This window comes from Sciurus vulgaris, assembly GCF_902686455.1.
Source record: "Sciurus vulgaris genome assembly, chromosome: 17".
Classification (NCBI taxonomy): domain Eukaryota; kingdom Metazoa; phylum Chordata; class Mammalia; order Rodentia; family Sciuridae; genus Sciurus; species Sciurus vulgaris.
The window spans coordinates 56,959,121-56,977,308 of record NC_136478.1 but is presented as its reverse complement, the minus strand read 5'-3'; the positions used below and the strand labels follow the sequence as shown (position 1 = coordinate 56,977,308).

General features: G+C 48.8%; 1 protein-coding gene and 1 long non-coding RNA gene across 9 annotated transcripts in view; one reads left to right on the top strand and one right to left on the bottom strand.

The window, feature by feature from the left end:
- The window catches only part of ZC3H4 (zinc finger CCCH-type containing 4), a 36,985-nt gene that overhangs the window by 720 nt on the left and 18,077 nt on the right, over window positions 1–18,188 (top strand). For 2 of the 8 annotated variants that reach the window (XM_079117133.1, XM_079117139.1), the window contains 3 exons: window positions 1,101–1,266; window positions 17,491–17,710; window positions 17,970–18,080. In XM_079117133.1, the coding sequence (XP_078973259.1) occupies window positions 1,106–1,266; window positions 17,491–17,710; window positions 17,970–18,080 (492 nt within the window). In that variant the 5' untranslated portion in view covers window positions 1,101–1,105. Of the gene's footprint in view, window positions 1–11; window positions 977–1,100; window positions 1,267–1,414; window positions 1,532–1,629; window positions 2,742–2,768; window positions 3,005–17,490; window positions 17,711–17,969; window positions 18,081–18,188 lie in introns of those variants that run through there. The other 6 variants (XM_079117132.1, XM_079117134.1, XM_079117137.1 and 3 more) reach the window with 6 other exon arrangements.
- On the bottom strand, window positions 3,845–9,455 carry LOC306647625. The gene is made up of 2 exons (XR_013760141.1): window positions 8,526–9,455; window positions 3,845–8,454 (listed from the first exon to the last, which is right to left on the bottom strand). It is a non-coding gene; the product is annotated as an uncharacterized lncRNA (long non-coding RNA).

Sequence of the window (18,188 nt, the reverse complement as noted above, 5' to 3'; positions counted from 1 at the left end):
ATTCTCCCATCTAAAAACTTCCGACTCTTCACGCCTTCTTTAATCTAATCGGTTCTTCCCGCTGGCTCCGGGGCGAGTTCCTCAAAGTCATTTACTCTCAATTAATCCCCTCTCCAGCCCCACTCTAGCCCATTCTTTTAACCCTATTACCCCGGCTCGGTCCTTTTCGGCTATTTCCGTCTCCTATCGCCCATCCCTACACTGTTTCGGCCCTTTCCGGTTTCAGTTCCTGGTGCTTCCTCAGTCCCGATCCTGTTCGGCTATTTCCGGCTCCACTTGTTTCTCAAGCCCCACCGCCATCATCAACTTCGGCTCTTTCCGTCTTGCTTCTGTTTCATTTGCTTCGGTGACCCAAACCACTTTCGGCTCTTTCCGGCTCGTCACAGCCTCCTGTCTCTTCTGCTTTCGGCTTTTTCCGCCTCTCCTCGTCCTCGTCCTTTCCCTTCGACTCTTTCCGTCGGCCTTCGGACGAGCAGTCTCTGCCCCTCTACTCCGCGTGACGCGGGATGGGCCTCCGCCTCTCAGTTCCCCCTCCCTCCTCGCCCTTCCTCCCGCCTCAGTCTCTGGGCTCGTCCCGGCCGTATCGCCATTTTGTGTGAATTCCTGACTGCGGCGGGGGCCGGGAAGCTGGGGAACCTAGGGCGGGCAGGCAGACAGTCGGCCGGTCTCCGCGGCCCGTTCCCTCTCTCCCTAAAATCCTTTTTTTTTTTTTTTTTTTTTAACCTCACCTCGCTCGCTCTCCTCCCCTTCCCCCTCGCTTGCTCCATTGCGCGCGGCCTGCGCTAATTACACCCAACACCCACCAGTGTCCGTGTCTCCCGCCCCCGGGCCCGCAGGCGTGTGTGTGGGGGCTCTCGCCCCGATGAGGGCCCCGCGCCCGTGAGCGAGTTACCGCAAGGGCGGGCTGCAGAGAAAGCAGGCGGCGGGCGGACGCCCGGGCCTAGGCCGCGCGGCCTACGCGGAGGTCGGCGCAGAGGTGATTCCGAAACCGAAAAAATATATACCTAATTCCCATCAGGAGCCCTCAGAGCTGAAGTGTGCCCCTCCCGCCACGCCCAAGCAGTCCTTTTTCGTGCATTAACATCCCCTCCCCCCCAAAGGAACTATGGAGGCCGCGCCCGGGACCCCCCCGCCGCCGCCATCAGAGTCGCCGCCGCCGCCATCGCCGCCGCCGCCATCAACGCCTTCGTCTCCTCCGTGTTCCCCCGATGCCCGCCCGGCCACCCCGCACCTCCTCCACCACCGCCTCCCGCTCCCTGACGACAGGTCAGGCCCCCGGCCGGGCCGGGGCAGCGTCCCCGGGGGGAGGAAGAGGAGGAGGAGGAAGGGGGGCGGCCGCCATGTTGGGCCGGGCCGCGGAGGAGGAGGAGGAGGAGGAGGAGGAAGGGCGGGGTCGGTGGGTGTCTCTCGCTCGCTCGCTCTTTCTCGCTTGCTTTCTCTCCCGGCCTCATGCGTTTCCCCCCCCTCGCGGCGCTCGCCCGCTCTCCCTCGCTCTCGCTCTGTCTTTTTTGGGCGCCATGCTGAGGGGAAGGTGAGGAGGCGCCCCCCGGGCCCCCCGCGCCCGCCCTGGGGAGGGGGCGCCGGGGGGCGCTGCGGAGGCCCACCGGGGTCTTGGCTGCCCCTGCGCCGGGAGCTGGCAGCCACCGGCCCGCCTGCCCGTCGCCTGACTTCGGGAAAGGGGATGGGGGAGGGGTTCCCGGACCTTTTTTGGGGAGCTCTTGAGCAACAGCCCCTCTTTTAGGGGTTTGGAGTTGGGGGTCTCCCAGCCCCTGGCAGTATCCTTTCTCCTGGGGGAGGTGTGCCCTGCTGTATTTGGATAGGTACCCGAGCTTTCTTAGGAGGTATAAAGTGGGGGTTCGTGCATTCTTGTCGCCCATTCTAATGGGGGGCCATTGGGATGGGCGCTGCTTTGCACCTTCTAATATTTTTTGGCGGGAGGTGTTTCCTAGCTACTCCCCAGAGGGCAGATGGGGGGGTGCATTCAGCCTTTTTGACAAAAACCCCTCTTTTGGAAAAGCACCTTCCCCACGTTTCTCCTTAGCGGGAGGGGGTCCTGGCTCTTCGTAGGTAGGTGACCTCGGGGAGGATTCTCAGTCTTATCTTGTGGCGGGCAGGGTTTGGTTTTCTGCCATGGAGGGGAGAGGAAGTTGTTCCCCCACTCTCTCCAAGTCTTACCCCTCTTTCCGTGTAAAACGGGGCGCCATCCCTTCCGGGAGAGAGATAAGAGGTTTGTTAGTGCTTTGGCAGGGGGTTGAAGGGGACGCCCCCTGCCCTTTATTAAGTGCGAAATGGGTCCCCCACGCCCTTCTCTGGCGGTGATAATGGGGCCAGCCCCGCGCGTTTCAGGGCGAGGTGGGGGCCCGTTTCCCCCGCTCGAGCTGGAGGCGTTGGGGTGCAGGGTTCGCTCTCACCATTTCCTGGTGGGGCAGGGGACGAGGTGGCTGGAGAGTGGGTTTGAAAATGGAAGGTGGGTTTCAGCCGGCAGGAAAGCGAGTCTTGGAGGGAGTGGGGGTGGGGAGGGAAAGAGAATGCGCTGGACAGATGGCTGCCCGGTCGCAGCTCGTACTGGGGAGCCGCGCAGACCATCCTTTAGACCGGTGTCTCAGCCAGGCTTCCCCGCCAGGCTCCACGACCCCTACTCCCCACTCCCACCTCCCCTTTTTCCTTTCTCCTTCACAGACCATACTTTGCCTTTTAAAAGAAATGCCACCCACATTCAGAGACACAAGTGCAGCAGTTTGGTGAGCTTTTACAACAAAAAAAATTTTTTTTTCTGTTTTGTTCTAATTAAATGTATCGTCCTGGGAATCGCAGCCCTTCGCAGCCCGACTCCAGTTCAAGGAAATAAACAGATTAGCAAAGGTCTGTTGGCTAAGCCCATGTTGGGCTTCCGGGGCCCCCTCTCCAGGGGCAGGTGCATTACTCAAAGGTGCTTACACGCTTTATTCGACCTCTAAGGAGTTCTCTTATGTCAGAAGTGTATGTCTTACAATGGGTTGGGATGGTAAGTAGCCTCTTTTATTGAGTAATTCAATTATCTCCCTCTTTTTGTCCCTTTCCTGCCTGCCTTCCTCCTCACCTTTAGACCAAAGTGATGCTTGAGAGAATTAATTTATATGTTCAAATCAGGATTCTAACCCTGTTGAGCCCTTTTAGACTTGCACATCCTTTCAATGTTTAATTTTTAAAAATTGACGTACACAGTTTTCTCAAAAAAAAAAAAAAAAAGTATTACTGTAACATGACAAAAATCTATGTAAGTTTTCAGACCCTTGGCATCTCTCTTTCCATATCAGTCCATTGTTTTGTCTCCAACCTTCATCTTTGAGGAAAGTGAATACTTCAAGTCCATGTGTAGAAAGTAAGCTTACCGAATTTGGTTTATGATATTTGAATTCAAGTTAAAGTCTCCCCCCCCCCCCAAAAAAAAAAAAAAAAAAAAAAGATTGTGGTTCAAGTAGATCCAGTTTCCTTGTTTTACTCCAATGTCTCTTACGGTGATGGACGTTTAAATTGAGCAAGTCATTTGTAAAGTACTGTTTAAGCACAAAATCTGTAAACTGTGTCAAGCCCCAGTCTCTGCCTATCTCCACTGCTCTTTGTTCGGAAAGCACATGTCTGACCGTGAAAAGTTGATGCAAACGTGTTACACGCCCAGTCATGTTGGAGAGAACACCTCCAGCCCCCAGCCCCCTGTCCCACACTTACAAGGAAAAAAACAACAAAAATGACTTGCAGAACCAAACACTGTACTTCTGATGTGTTTTACAAGCATAAGTTATTCTGTTAAAAGACAAAACACGTTGAAGTTCAATCTTCCCTTGGCCCACTTTTGGTCCCTGACATTTTGCTAGAGAAATCTTTCTAACACACAGCACCTAGTGCCCTCCAAAAGGCTCAGTTTCCTTTTTTCCATTCTTAGGGAAAAAGTGTTCACTCATATTTAGTTGAGGAAACACGTAACTGCAGTTTGGCAGGCCACTTGTTTTGTTCTTTCTCGTAATGTGTTGCCAACTTAACCGCCGTGCAGTGGTGGTCTTAGGGTGTATGAAGTCAGTTATGGGAGGAAGAAGTCTCCAAAATGTACAGTGTCCTGAAAAAAACGTCTGAAGCACAAATCGAACACACTATCCAGTGCACTGTCAGCCAAAAAAAAATTGCTCGGTTTCCCATCCTCTGCAAAGTTCCTCCTCTAGGGGCAAAGAGAAGAAACAATGTTAACTGAAGACCCAAGTTTTTAGGATTACTAAATTGTGGAAGAATGCTTATTTAAATTTAGTTTTAAAAGAAAATGTTAAGGAAATAATAAGTGAAAGTTTTAGCACTCATTAACTGAATTTGAAAAACATTTGAAAAGCTCTCAGGCGTATCAACACAAGGATTTATTGGTTTTTTATCCCCCCCTCAAAGGAATCTTATCCATCCAAAGAAGCCGCAGTTATTAAGTCAAACTGCATTTTGGTAATCCTTGTTTTTGAAATGTCACAGTACTACCTTTTTTTTTTTTACCCCCCCCAAACTGATGTACCAGTATTAGTAAAAGTAAAATTAATGGATGTTGCAAAAGAAAAAGAAAAGGGTGTCACTCAGAATCCCTGATTTAACAGCAATTCTTAAACACTTGTAAATTATTTTTTGTTTTGTCTGGGTAAGAGGTTTAACTTGAATGCACGTCAGAATCTCCCAGTGGAAACGACTAATTTGTGACCTGAAAATATGGAGATTCTAGACCTAAAACCCCTTTATTGTTTATTACTTTCTAGTTTGCTTTTCCAAAGAAAAGGATTCCTCCGAAGGGCTTTCCAATTCCCAGTCTGTCCTCTTTTCCTAGTAGGGTTTCGATTTGCTCTGAAGGTTTGAATTTTCGATTCTTGACATGCCAGAATTTTCTTTATGTAGAACTAGTTATTTTAGAAAGCCACTATTGTGGTTTCGCCTTAGCCAGGAAGGCTGATCCCAGGGGACAGTTGTTTTGCACCTGTGGCTTTCCTGGACTGCTTCACATGTCAGAGGTGAACATTTGACTCTTGAGTCTGTTTATTTCCCTATAGTTGAACATACAACAATTTCATGTTGGCCCTGGTTAGCAATTCGTCACTTGATAATGCCTCTACTTCTCCTTGATCTTATATCTTTTACCTCCCCTGATGGGAAAGAAATGACTGTCTTAGGGTTGCTTGAACTTGTTCACTTTTGTTACTTATTTTTTGTCACTTTGAGTTCTTAGAAACATCTGTCCATATAGGCCAGATCCAGTTAGAATAATATCTCCATGGCTAAAATTGCTAATGACGCTGTTTCCAATTCTTTGGATAGCTTGAAGTCAAATCACATTCAGAAAACCTAATTTTGGTCCCTATGGATGCTGTCTTCCAGTGCCATAGCAACTGATTTTGACCTGCTTTTGGGAGTTTGAGTGACAGCAAGAGAGAATTGAAATAGTTGGGTTGAGCAAGGCATTTAACTTGTAGCTTGGCAGCATAGCTGTTGATGGAATAGGAGAAAAAGGGAAGGTTCCAGAGCTTTCTGGCAGTTGGTATTTATTAAGCCAACTCAAGGACCTGTAGCAGGAGTCTGCTCATTGGTGGAGTGAATCCTGTCTGAATAAATGGTTTGAAGCCAGTTTCATAATTAAAACCTAATAGAATGGAAAAGCTGCCAGTTTGAGTGGCATATAAAGTTCACTTGGATCAGTTAAGATAAAAATGAGATTGTTCCAGGGGAGCCAGACTTCATAAATTTGACTTTCCACATTTCTTGACCTGGTCTTTGAGCTTTTTTGCTGCTGGTAGTAATGGAGATTCAGTCTTGACATTGTGCAGAGCTTTTTTGTGTGTTGATTTAGTAGTGGTGTGGGGTGAGGATGGTGATTTTTAAATAGGTTACTGGTACATCACCCACTGGGGTGATTCTTAATCTGTTGGCAAAAATGAAGGAAGAACTGGCTTATTGGTGCTAGATTAGTTGCATTCTATTACTAGAATTCTTTTTTTTTTTTTTTTTTTTAAGCAGAACACAGGATATTTATTGGGAGTGTAATTTATTTCTTCTGGCCAAAAAGCTCTGGATAGAGGGTCTTTCTTGTATTTTTTTGCCATGTTGTATCTGTGTGAATTGGTGACTCAGCTCCCTGTTTTCAAGCAAGTGGTGACATCTTTCTGAACACTGGAGGTGGTGACAGGATGTGAAGGAAGAATGTGGGCTTTGGAGCCAGATAAAACCATTCAGGCCTGGTCCCTCCCCGCAGTGTGCCATGGGCCCTGAGCATAATGCCCTCTTCTCAGGGTCATTGTCATCAAATGGATACTGCTAGACACCCACACAATACCCACATTCAGTGACTCCTACTGGGGAGAAATTCTAAATAGAACCTTTAAGGTCTGGCATGTAAACAGAAGTAAGACTAAAGTTTGTTTGTGAAGAAAGGCAATCTATATTTCACCTTGCAGGGTGTCACTTATTTAGTTGCAAGTTGCCTACTGGGGTTGAAAGTAAATGGAAGCCATTTCAAAGCATTTCTTCTTCCATGTCCTTACTCTGGATACTAACATGGCCCTGTCTTGAGTGATGCTGACTGTACTGTTAGTGTTCATGTTTTGCGATTGAAATCTGTCAGTGCTGCAGCCCGAGGAGGCCTCTGAGGTCTAGGAAGCCAGGGACCTAGAACCTCACACCACTGCTCATTGGTCCCATCATCCTAGGCCAAGCCTTTACCCTTCCAGCATCTCCAAGCACAAGGTCTGTCCTGAATGCAGGATCCTGCCATCCGTTTGGAATTTGGCCAAGTCAGCTGAGGTTTTGTTCTTTCAGCTGCCAGCTTGTCCTGTGCTTTTCTTGGGTGGAGTGTGCCAAGGATGAGAGTTGGCCAAGGCTGTTCCTGCCTTTACCAGGCCTCATATTTATTTCTTCTCTGGCTAGTGTACCTTCTGCAGTTGCTGGTATTCATAATGCGTTGCTGCAGCTCCTGCCACTGCAGCTCCTGCAGCTTGCTAATTCCCAACTGCAGAGTAGATGTCTTGAAAATTAATAAGGTTAGGCTCAGTGGCCAGCTTTACAGGCAGATTCCCCGGGAGACGCCCTGACTGAGCAGTGTGCTGAGTACCTGGCTTCCTTGTTCCAGTCGTTCCTGTCAGGTGGTCCCAGAATGGAGAGAGTATACTCCTGTGCTGGTAGAGAGTGATGGGCAGCTGGCAAATGGGATATGACTACTGCGTTATTCAGCTCCCATGTCAATTTCCTTTGTCTTCCCAAAGGGGCAACAGTGGCACTTCCACCTGTGCCCTGCTGATGGGAAGGTCAAAGGCTATCCTCTAGAGTCTTGCTAACTGATTCTCACATTAGCTCATTTAACCTCAGCATTAACTGAGAAACTGAAACAAAGATAGAGTCACTTGCCCTGTGTTCACAGAGCTGGTGTGCTGGAGGCAGCACTGGAGTCTGATAGCTATCTCTGTACTGACTCTGCTGTCCTAGATCTGTACAGTGTCTTTCAAACTGCAGAGTAAGCCATTGCACTATGAAGTCTACTTATTGATTTGTCTCTGCGTTTGAAAAACAGCAACTGAAGAGAATGGAAAAAGCAGAATGTAGTTAGTACAGTTTCCTGAAACTGGAGTGGGATGTGGAGGAGAAGTGGGTCAGGGTCAGAAAGTTTGAAGCCACTGCATCTAGGATACGAGTAGGTCTTACCCACAGCCAGCTCACCAGCCATTTTGTAGGTAAACTTTGTGGGCACATAGCACCCATTTGCATCCTCAGTGGCAGATGTCAGAGTTGAGTAGATGGGACAGAGACCACTGTATGGCTTGAAAAGCTAACAGTGTTTTTTCTTGAGTCCTTGACAGAGTTTTCTGGTCCCTGCCCTAGTGTGGTGGCTGGTGTTCCTGCATGGTAGCTGGCATCATCATTCTTGTTGCAGGAGGGAGTTGGCTCCAGAGAGTGAGTAGGAGACCCCATTTCTGCTATAGCTCCATCATTCATGTCTCCTACTCATTCTGGTGAATGTAGAGGCACAAGCCCTGGCTTTGAACCCTAAATGAAAGGGATTTTCATTCATTAGAAGTAACTGGAGACTCGAGGCCATGTGGATGTGGATCGCAGCTCACATCCCTATTGTGGCCTGACTCAAGGGAGCTGGGCCCAGACATTAGTGTCACTTGGCTAAATGACCATTGCAGGTGCCTGGGATTATTGCCCTCCTCATTTTCCTAACAGACACCAGGCTTAGGTTTCCTTGGGATTCCAGACAGGCCCTGCTGCAGCACAGGACAGGAGCAGTCACGGTAACTGAAGCCAATATGCAATGTAGGACAGCTCTGTTCCTGGGGGGCCATGTTTGTCATGATCCATGCACTCGTCATGCTCTGGCCAATTAGGAAGCCCTTGAAACACATGGAGAATGAGTCTGTGACTAAAGACACAGTGACTTCATCAAAGGTTTAAGTGATTAGGTTGCTGAAGGAGGTTCCTGGGAAATTTTCCATCCTCTGTGTTGAGGAAAGTGACAAAAAGGTCTGAGTGACTGCCACTGATGGTGCATCTGTTCAGACTGTCCTGCACGCCAGCCCAGGCTGTACCTTGGCCTCTGCTGGGTCTTTGAGAACCCAGAGTGACTGAGATGTTGCCCCTAAGCAACCCACAGGTGACTGTAAATTAATGGTCGTATTTAGATAATTGCAGCTCCTTGTGAGAAATTCTTTAGAGGTGTCCGAACAAGAAATTTCAAGATTCCTTGGCTCAGGTCTCCTTTTAGAGGAAAATAGTAATGTTTTCTCTTGGTTGAATATATGTCAAATGGAACCAGATGAATTTCCCTAAAAAATTTATAAACAAGGTCAAGACTTCATTCACAAGTTAGATAATTTGACTTTACTCTCTAGAGTATAGAAAGCAGGCTGCTTTCTTTTGACCCAGCACCTGTGCAACTTTAAGCCATCCAAAACTGGGTTGTTGTGAAAGGTGGTTAGAAAACTCTTCTTTGCTTATGCTAAGAAGCAGATTCCAGAAGTTCATCTGCCAGGAGTAACTTGGATCTGAGAGATACATTTCTGGTGACCAAGAGCTGTTTTCTGAGGTGGTGCTAGTGAAAGAATAGATAATTGGGCAAAGGAAATGGCAACTTTGTTTCGGCAGGCAAGGTTGCTCCATCAGGCTGGGTGTTTTCTTGCTGGACCTATTAGGACTCTACCTACATGTTCTGCTTACTAGGCTTGTGTGCTTGGTTGAACTAAAGTGTGGCTGCTGTACCCTTGAGGATGAGGTGTTCCATTTCCCATTAGGGGACTTTGGAACTTCCTTCCCTTGGAGATCTGCCTTGCTTTCTGTCTTGGGATGAGTCCTATTTGTTTTTTCAGTACGATTCCTTACACCTTCTGCACACCTCTTAGCCCCTGAACTATCCAAACGTCCTCAAATTTTTTTCTTTTTTTTCCGGTGCTGGGGATTGAACCCAGGGCCTTGTGTTTGCAAGGCAAGCACTCTACCAACTGAGCTATCTCCCCAGGCCTCCTCAGATTAAAAAAAAAAAAAAAAAAAAATTCTTAGATGTTAATAGACCTTTATTTTATTCATTTATTTATATGTAGTGTGGAGAATTGAACCCAGTGCCCCATACATGCGAGGCAAGCGCTCTACCACTGAGCCAGGCGCCAGCCCCTCAGCCAGGTTTTTGAGTGCCACCATTCCCTTCCATCAGTGTTATAGGAACTGTTTGGACTCGTGTGTTTGCATTTCTGAGCATTCTGCGTGAACGAGGGGTGTGCTGTTCCTTCATTTATGTGGGCTCGGGGTTTTCCCCATGACTTCTTTCTGGAGGCTTCTTTGTTGGAGTGTTAAAAGACACTTGCCCACCGAGTGAGATGGCATACTCCTGTTATCCCAGCAGCTTGGGAGGCTGAGATAGAAGGACTGCAGATTCCAGGCGTCTCGGCAATTTAGCAAGGCCCCAAGCAACTTAGTGAGACTCTGTCTTAAAAGGTTTTTAAAAAGGGCTGGGAATGTAGCTCAGTGGTAGAGCAGCCCTGGGTTCAATCCCCGGTACCAGAGGGGGGAAAAAGAATCTGCTCCGATGTCTTAGTGCCTCATTCTGGCATTTCTTGTAATATGGATTCATTTAATCTGTTTTCTGTTAATAAGTCTTACTTTTTCTAAGTTATAAATTTTAGGGTGAGAGTTTTGTCAGTTGACCTATTTAAAATAAATATTCTTTTACAGATAATTTCTGTTAAGAGCTGGGCATTGGGGTCAAATCCTGGTTCTAATTCTGCTGCTGCCTGCTGTGATCCTAGGGGCAGATTTCTTTGCATTTGAGTCTGTCTGCTGGTCCATTAAATGGGGATGCTGATGGATGCAGTGAGAGGAGTACAAGGAGGTGCTATAGAACATTAGCATTGAGTACCCCTTTGGGTCTTCACAGCTCCTCTCAGATACTCGGGCAAGCTTTGGAGTTCAGGAAAGCAGGGCAGATGGTGTGTGGTCTTGGTGAGTGACATGGAGACCCCACATCCTACACTGTGGTTCTCTGCTGAGAAGTTAACATCATCTTTCACTCACAGTTTCCTCACGTTGCTGGGGTGGTCCCACACTTTATTTTTTATTATATTTTTTTGGTACCAAGGACTAAACCCAGGGTTGCTCTACCACTGAGCTATATCCCCAGCCCTTTCTATTTTTTATTCTGAGACGGTGTCTCGCTAAGTTGCTGAGAATCTTAATGAATTGCTGAGGTTGGCCTCAAACTTGAGATCCTATTGCTCAGTCTCCCAGGTCACTGGGACTACAGGTGTGTGCCATTGTACCTGGCCCACTTTGAGTTTTAACTTCCTTGGTCCAGGGATTGGATCCAGGGGTGCTTAACCACTGAGCATATCCCCGGCCCTTTTTAAATATTTTATTTAGAGACAGGGTCTCACTAAGTTACTTAGGGCCCTTTTGTTTTGTTTTTTATTTTTCTTTTTTTATTTTATTGATTTTACTTAGGGTCTTACTAAGCTGCTGAGGCCAACTTTGAACTTGCAGTCCACCTGCCTCAGTGTCCTGAGGCACTGGGATTATAGGTGTGAGCCACTGCACCAGACTTTAACTTTTTTTTTTGTTGATGGACCTTTACTTTGTGCATTTATGTATATATGGTGTTGGGAATCAAACCCAGTGCCTCACACATGCTAGCCAAGTGCTCTACCACTGAACCGCAACCACAGCCCCTATTTTAATTTTTTATTATGAAAATTTTTTAACCACACAAGTGAAAAGAAAATGATATAATAAACCACCATATACCCCCGACCCAGTTTCAATAATTACCTACATTTTGTCGGTTGTGGCTCATTCCACTACTTTGCCTCCCATTTCTGTCTGTTTTAAAGCAACATTTTGCCCATAAATTCTTTAGTATGAATCTGTTTTTCTTTGATACTAGGGATTGAACCCAGGGTGCTCTACCATCACCCCATCCCACTTTTTAAATGTTAAGACAGGGTCTTGCTAAGTTGCCCAGGGCCTCCCTAAGTTGCTAAGGCTGGTCTCGAATTTGCCATCGTCCTGCCTTGACCTTCGGAGTGCCCAGGATGTGCTCCATCCACCTGGCTGAGGACTTTTTTTTTTTTTTTTAAATATGACCAGAAGACTACTGTCTCTTCTAACAGAATTAGTAATAAGTAGTTAATATTTCAAGTACTCAGTCTAGGTTCAGACTGCTTGAGGTTCGCATCTGGAGGCCTCTGTCAGTCTATAGTCTTGCCCACGCTGAAGTGAGGGTGTGGGTGTTGCTGTCTCTTCTCCCCTGGTGGCATTGTGCCTGCCACTCAAGTGGTGCCATGTTATGGGTATGTTACCATGGAAATGTTGTGACATCACAGAGCAGGTCATGACTACCCTTAAGAATGCTGAGGAGGGAAAGGGAAAGCGCCCATTCGCTCTTGGTTTCTGATTGATGAACTAGGTAGTAAGGACACTGAAAAACACGTGCAAGACCCAGAGGTTTATTTCAAGAATTTCCTGGTTCTGAAATGCCCTCAGTTTCCCCGCGGGCTGCTCTACCACTATCTTAAGTCAGGGGAAGCCGCGGGGCCTTTCGGGCGCAGACCCTGCTGATGGAAAGGCCTGTGCCTTGGCTCTAGTGAGCGACTGTCTGCAGGGTCGGATTGCGATCCTGGGCTTCTGCACTTAGGCTGGTCGTTAAACATTTGAAGAGGTGGAGCCTCCTTGTAATTTTTGTGATTTTGTCCCTAGTTAATGGGTCATTCAGAGCCTACCCAGGCAATTTGTTGAGAGTCTGGGCAGTTAATGATCATAACCCCGACCTTCACATTAACCTAGCCGCCTCATGATCTTCAGGTAATAGCCACTGTTCCCATGAGCTTCCATCTTTCTGTGTTTGCCTCTTTTCTCCCTTGTAAACCAGGTAGAGCCACAGGCCCCTGGCCGCTTTCAGCTTTCTCCAACCCTGTTGCAAACTTCCTTCTCACAGGGCTTTTGTCCCTTTTTCCTGGGTCTCGGCTTGCCCCATTTTTAATTCTTGGCTAGCCACTGGGTTGCCTTCTGGTACCACATAGATTAGAGCTAAGAAGAGAAGATGCTGATTTTTTCAGTTTTAGTACAGGATTGGGTGGGAGAGGATGGTTGGGCATAGTTGGAACAAGTGAGTGGGAGCTTGTTGGCTAGCAGGTAGCATTGCCCCCCAGGAGGAGGTGGCACATGCTTCCCAGAAGCATTCCAGCCAGTGTAGGGTTATCCATGTGAGGTGCACTGATTGTAACTGGTTTCTTTCTTCCTTCCTTCCTTCCTTCCTTCCTTCCTTCCTTCCTTCCTTCCTTCCTTCCTTCCTTCCTTCCTTCCTTCCTTCCTTCCTTCCTTTTCTTTCTTTTCTTTCTTTCTTTCTTTCTTTCTTTCTTTCTTTCTTTCTTTCTTTCTTTCTTTCTTTTCTTTTCTTTTCTTTTCTTTTCTTTTCTTTTCTTTTCTTTTCTTTTCTTTTCTTTTCTTTTCTTTTTCGGTGCTGGGCTGAACCCAGGGATGCTTAACCACGAAGCCATATCCTCAGCCCCTTTTATTTTTTATTTTAAGACAGGGTCTCTAAGTTGCTTAGGGTTTTGCTAAATTGTTGAGGCTGGCTTTGAACTTGATCCTCCTGCCCCAGCCTCCTGAGCTGCTGGAATTATAGGCCTGCACCATCACACCTGACTCTTAACTGGTTTTTTTTTTTTTTTTTTTTTTTTTTTTTGGTACTGGGGATTGAACTCAGGGGCACTCAACCCCTGAGCCACACCCCCAGCCCTATTTTGTATTTTATTTAGAGATAGGGTTTCACTGAGTTGCTTAGCACCTCGCTTTTGCCGAAGCTGGCTTTGCACTCATGATCCTCCTGCCTCAGCCTCCCAGGCCACTGGGATTGCAGGTGTGTGCCACTGCACCCAGCTAACTGGTTCTTAAAACCAGTAACTACTGTTTAACTTACTTTGTGCTTGTCCTGTCCCCCTGCCCCAGGGATTTATCCATATTATCTCATTTAACCCGCACACCCCTAGAAGTAGGTACTGCTGTTATTCCATTCTTCAGACTAGAAAATCAAGGATTGGGTCACACAGCAGGAGTACATGCTAGGGAAGAGGCCCAGATGGTGGCATACTTGGGTCTGCAGGAAAAAACATGTTGTCCCCTCCACCAGCCTACTGTGAAATGAGATCTCATTTCCAAGTACTGTTTTTGCCAAACTCGTGGTGTGTGATGGACCCTGCGTGCTTCCGGGCCCTGTGGAGTTGGCTCCGTAGGTATTGGCTAGGCCAGGCGTCTTGGTCTATTTTTTGACCCAAGAGGAGGAGCAGCCAGCTCTGAAAATGGAAACTTGGATGCCCAGGGAGCTTTGTCCAGGAAGTTGGAGGCAGAGCTACCTTTTGGCCTCTTTTTATTTCTTCCTGGAGGTCAGTTCCAAGAGTTTCCCAGTGCAACTAATTTCTTGTTCCTGGTGGCTCTGGCAGTGCAGGGGCATCACCATTCTGGGCTATGGGAATGAAGCAGTCTGTGCAGGCCGCTGCTGCAGGCTTTCTCCTGCGTGCATGTCTCAGGAGGGTTTGGCAGGTCTAGATTGAAATGATTAGCGCAGTGGGGCTTCCCCCACTTTTCTTGGGGGATTATGTCACAGTCTATTAAGCGTGCTCCCTTGGTACTTAATCCCACTCTGACACGGATTTTGCTGGCAGCCTGTTAAGTGGCACCGCTTAAACCTGGTTGCTGTTTTGTGAAGCTGCCTTTGTGCAGTGGCGTGGATGGCCCTCAGGACTTTACCAGCTCTCCCAGTGGGCTTGATTTCCTTTTTTTTGTGTGTGTGTGTTTCTGTTGAACAGATGAACAGAGTCTGAAGGAAGTAGCCAGACCTAATATTCATGCAACCATTTAGCTGGGAGGGTGTCTGATGTAACTATCTGCAGAGATTAACCTGGGATACCGGGGGGGTGAGGGCATGCCATGACTGGATGGCACTGGGAGTGCCCAGCGATCCCAATGCCCCTTTATAAATCAGCAGTGATTTTTTTTTTTTTCCTTTAATTCCTGTTTTACTTTCAGCTTTTCTCAACTCCAGGGAAACACAGTTCTAGGTTCTCCCTGCCTGCTTTGTGCAGAGTTGTATTTGATCCGTGTTGAGCCCAGATGTGCCAGGGCTGGTTAGTTTAGGTGGGGTGATAACTCTCTCTGGCTGAAGTCCTTGTAGGCCAGAGCTGTGTGCTGTCCTCTCAGTCTTTTTTTTTTTTTTTTTTTTTTTTTAATAGTCTTTAGTTGTAGATGGGTACAATACCTTTATTTTATTTACTGATTTTTGTGGTGCTGAGGATCGAACCCAGTGCCTCACACATGCTAGGCAAGCGCTGCACCACTGAGCTACAGCCCCAGCCCCTCCCAGTCTTGATAAGGCCCTCATAATGGATAGGCCTCCTTCTAGAATCATTCTGCGTAGTGGTTAGGCTCTCAAGTTCTTGGACGGTCTTTTGTCACGTCCCTCACCCTCCTATCCCTGTGTGGTAGATGTGGAGCAGCTGGCACCTTCGCCCTCGCATGTGGGGGTAGAATGCAGGCCACAGTGGGCCCTGGGTAGGACCTTCACTGTCTGTAACCTGGAGAGTGTTTTGTGGATTGAGTTACAAGGAAGATGCCGGAAAGGACGTGATTGGGGTCTGGCACTGAGTATGCACTCAGAAATACCTGGTCTGAACTGCGATAACGCCCCTCTCAGGCTTTCCCTCTCCAGACTACAGTGAGGGGAGTGGCACTCTGTTCAGCATTGCTTCCTGGACTTCCAGCCTATCCAGTCTGTCCCCTGTTTCTCCAAGGTGTGGCTCTGACCCGCCTACAGTATTCCCATCAGGGACACGCCCATCAGTTGGTCTGCTGTAGGAGCCACCTCCCAGTGATTGTAGGGCAGGAAGTTTGCTGTGTCACTGAGAAACAGTTTCTCCCTCAGGACAGAACCAGTTTCCCCAGTCAGGTGTGTGTGTGTGTGTGTGTGTGTGTGCGCGCGTGCGTGCGCAGCGGTGCGTGGTGCTAGGGATGGAACCCAGAGCCTTGCATGTGCAGACATGTGCTATGCCTCTGTGGCATGTACCCATCCTCAGGTGGTGCTCTCAACGTGGGCGAGGCTATCCTGGCTAGTGTTGTGGGTTGTGCTGAGCTGAGCAGAAGGTGCCTCACTTGTCAGGAATGCCACCCTCTGCCCCACCCTGATCCCACGTTTGCTCAATATCTTCCTGCAGGGGCATCTGGGGACAACCTGGTGGTTTAGGAGGGAACAACACAAGCTGCACATGGTCACTTCTTTTTGTTGTTTCTTTTGAAATAGGAGTAAGAGCTCTGTGTCCTACAATCTGTGTTTCAGAAGTGGCCCTTGACCTCTGCCTCTGGGTATATGCAGGGCTGGGCCATGTGGCATTGAAACCAGGCCTGTCCCCTCTTGAGGGGCTCCTTGGTGTTTGGGAGCAGCCCTGAGGTGGACCAAGGGAGCAGTGCTGGTGAAAGGGCCCTGGAAGGTCCTCCGGAAGTGGCAGTTTGTTATTTGTCCAGGGAGCACCTCAGAGCCTTTGGGGATCCTGACTGGCTGCTCCCCTGTGTGGCAGCGGCCTCTCTGCTGAAGTCTGTTCCCCTTGAGTTAGCCCTTTGGATACTGGGCTCATTTCATTACTCTTGACCTTACCTCTGTCTCTCTTTGTGCCCTAGTCAGTTGAGATGGTTCATGCTCACATTTGACCCTGCAATGGTCATTCATGAGGAATTTTAGGAACTTTAAAATTTTTACTTTTTTTTTTTCCTTTACCAACTTCTGTAGTTGTGAGCACTGTCTGTGGGTTTGGCTTGAAGGTTGGACTCCCCTTCCACCTGCCCACTCCTTAGCCCTGTTTCTCCCTCCCTCACTTCACCCCATACATCAGATGTCCTGCTGGTGGTGTCTTTGTGTTTGGAGAGCACTTTTACTTTTTAAAGTAGTGGACCTTGGGATAACATGGGGCAGTCGACAAATGCAGGAACACTGTAGGAGGGGGACCAGAAGAGGTACCAGGAGGCTAGCATGTCAGGAGGGAGAGAAGGCAGGGTCAGCTACCAAGTGAAGACCTCAGGAAGGGGCCTGGGGCAGTCCCCACTCTGCTACTTGCTCAGTGTCCCTGTCCACCTGTGACCCCCCCCCAACCCCAGACTGATAGTAGGGGACTGACAGGATTGGGTCCAACCCAGAAACCCAGGGCTGTAGCCTCTTCACCGGTGGTGGTTATGGACCTTCTGGGACTGCACTGGTGTTAAGCCTGTCTGTGGGTGACCAGAAAGCTGAGGGATGGTCCTGGTTGAGAGCCATGGCCCTGTCACTCTTGTCCACAGCCACCCTTGTCCTCACTTGGAACAGATGTTCAGCTGGCATCTAGGGGCCAAGGCCCTGGGCCAGCAGGTCCTTTTGCTGTGGGAGAATACTTTGGGGTTCCCTGGGAAAGGAGCTTCTGTAGTCAGGGGAGGTTTGTAAATGCTCCAGAGCAGAGCTAACCGGGTGCTGATGGCAGGGCTTCTGGGAACCCTCTGACAGCCCAGGGTGGGACTTTCAGTTCATGCAACCTCAGAACCTGCCGCTTTTCTTGTTTAAAAACTCAGCCTGTGGAAAATCTCAGTGTGGATTTGTCCCTGTTGGTGGAAGTGCTTTCTGTCTTTCTGTGCTGGGGATGGAACCCAGGGCCTCATACACACTAGGCAAGCACTTCACCTCTGAGCTGCACCCCTAGTCTGCCAGTGGTGGGGCCTTTAAATTCTAGGATTTCTCTACCTATACCCCTCCCAGCCAAGTTAGAGTCCTAGCACCATCATGCTGGGAGAGGAAGAGGGGGTGCCCACAGCCTCCCAGGACCTGTCCTGGGGCTCCCCGCTCTTGCCCGTGGCAGTCGGGCCTCCTCCAGCACCTCCTCCTTGGGGTCTGTTCCCACCCTGAGTTCCCACCCCTGAGTTCACGCTGGCTTTGGGGTTGGTTTGTAGGGAAGATGGTGAGTTGGAGGAAGGTGAACTGGAAGATGATGGGGCTGAGGAGACCCAAGACACCCCCGGAGGGCCTGAGAGGAGCCGGAAGGAAAAGGGGGAAAAGCACCATAGTGACTCGGACGAGGAGAAGTCTCACAGGAGACTGAAGCGGAAGCGGAAGAAAGAGCGGGAGAAGGAGAAGCGGAGGTCGAAAAAGAGGAGGAAATCCAAGCACAAAGTAGGTCCAGGAAGGTTCACTGCACTGCCTGCCTGAGGGCACTCTTAATAAAGATGGTTTTTCCTGCCCTGAAGTGGGTAAAGACTTTTCTTTTAAAGAGCTGGTAGCTCATGCTTCATTGCCACTGAGTGCCCCTAGGTGAGGTCTTTCGGTTAGAGCACAGAGTCCTTCCGGCACATTTCAGCCTGGTCTGTCCTGGCTGGTTGTGCTGGGCGGCAGCCTGTAGCATGTTGCTAACTCCACTTCCCTTGCCTTGCAGCGCCATGCTTCTTCCAGCGATGATTTCTCTGACTTCTCAGATGACTCGGATTTCAGCCCCAGTGAGAAGGGGCACCGCAAGTACCGGGAGTACAGCCCCCCGTATGCACCTGTGAGTGTCTCTACTCTGGGCCCCGCTGAGCTACCTCCAAGCCGCACCCCGTGCCTTCTAGTGGTGGGGTCTTTAAATTCCAGCAGTTCTCTGCCTACCCTCCTCCCA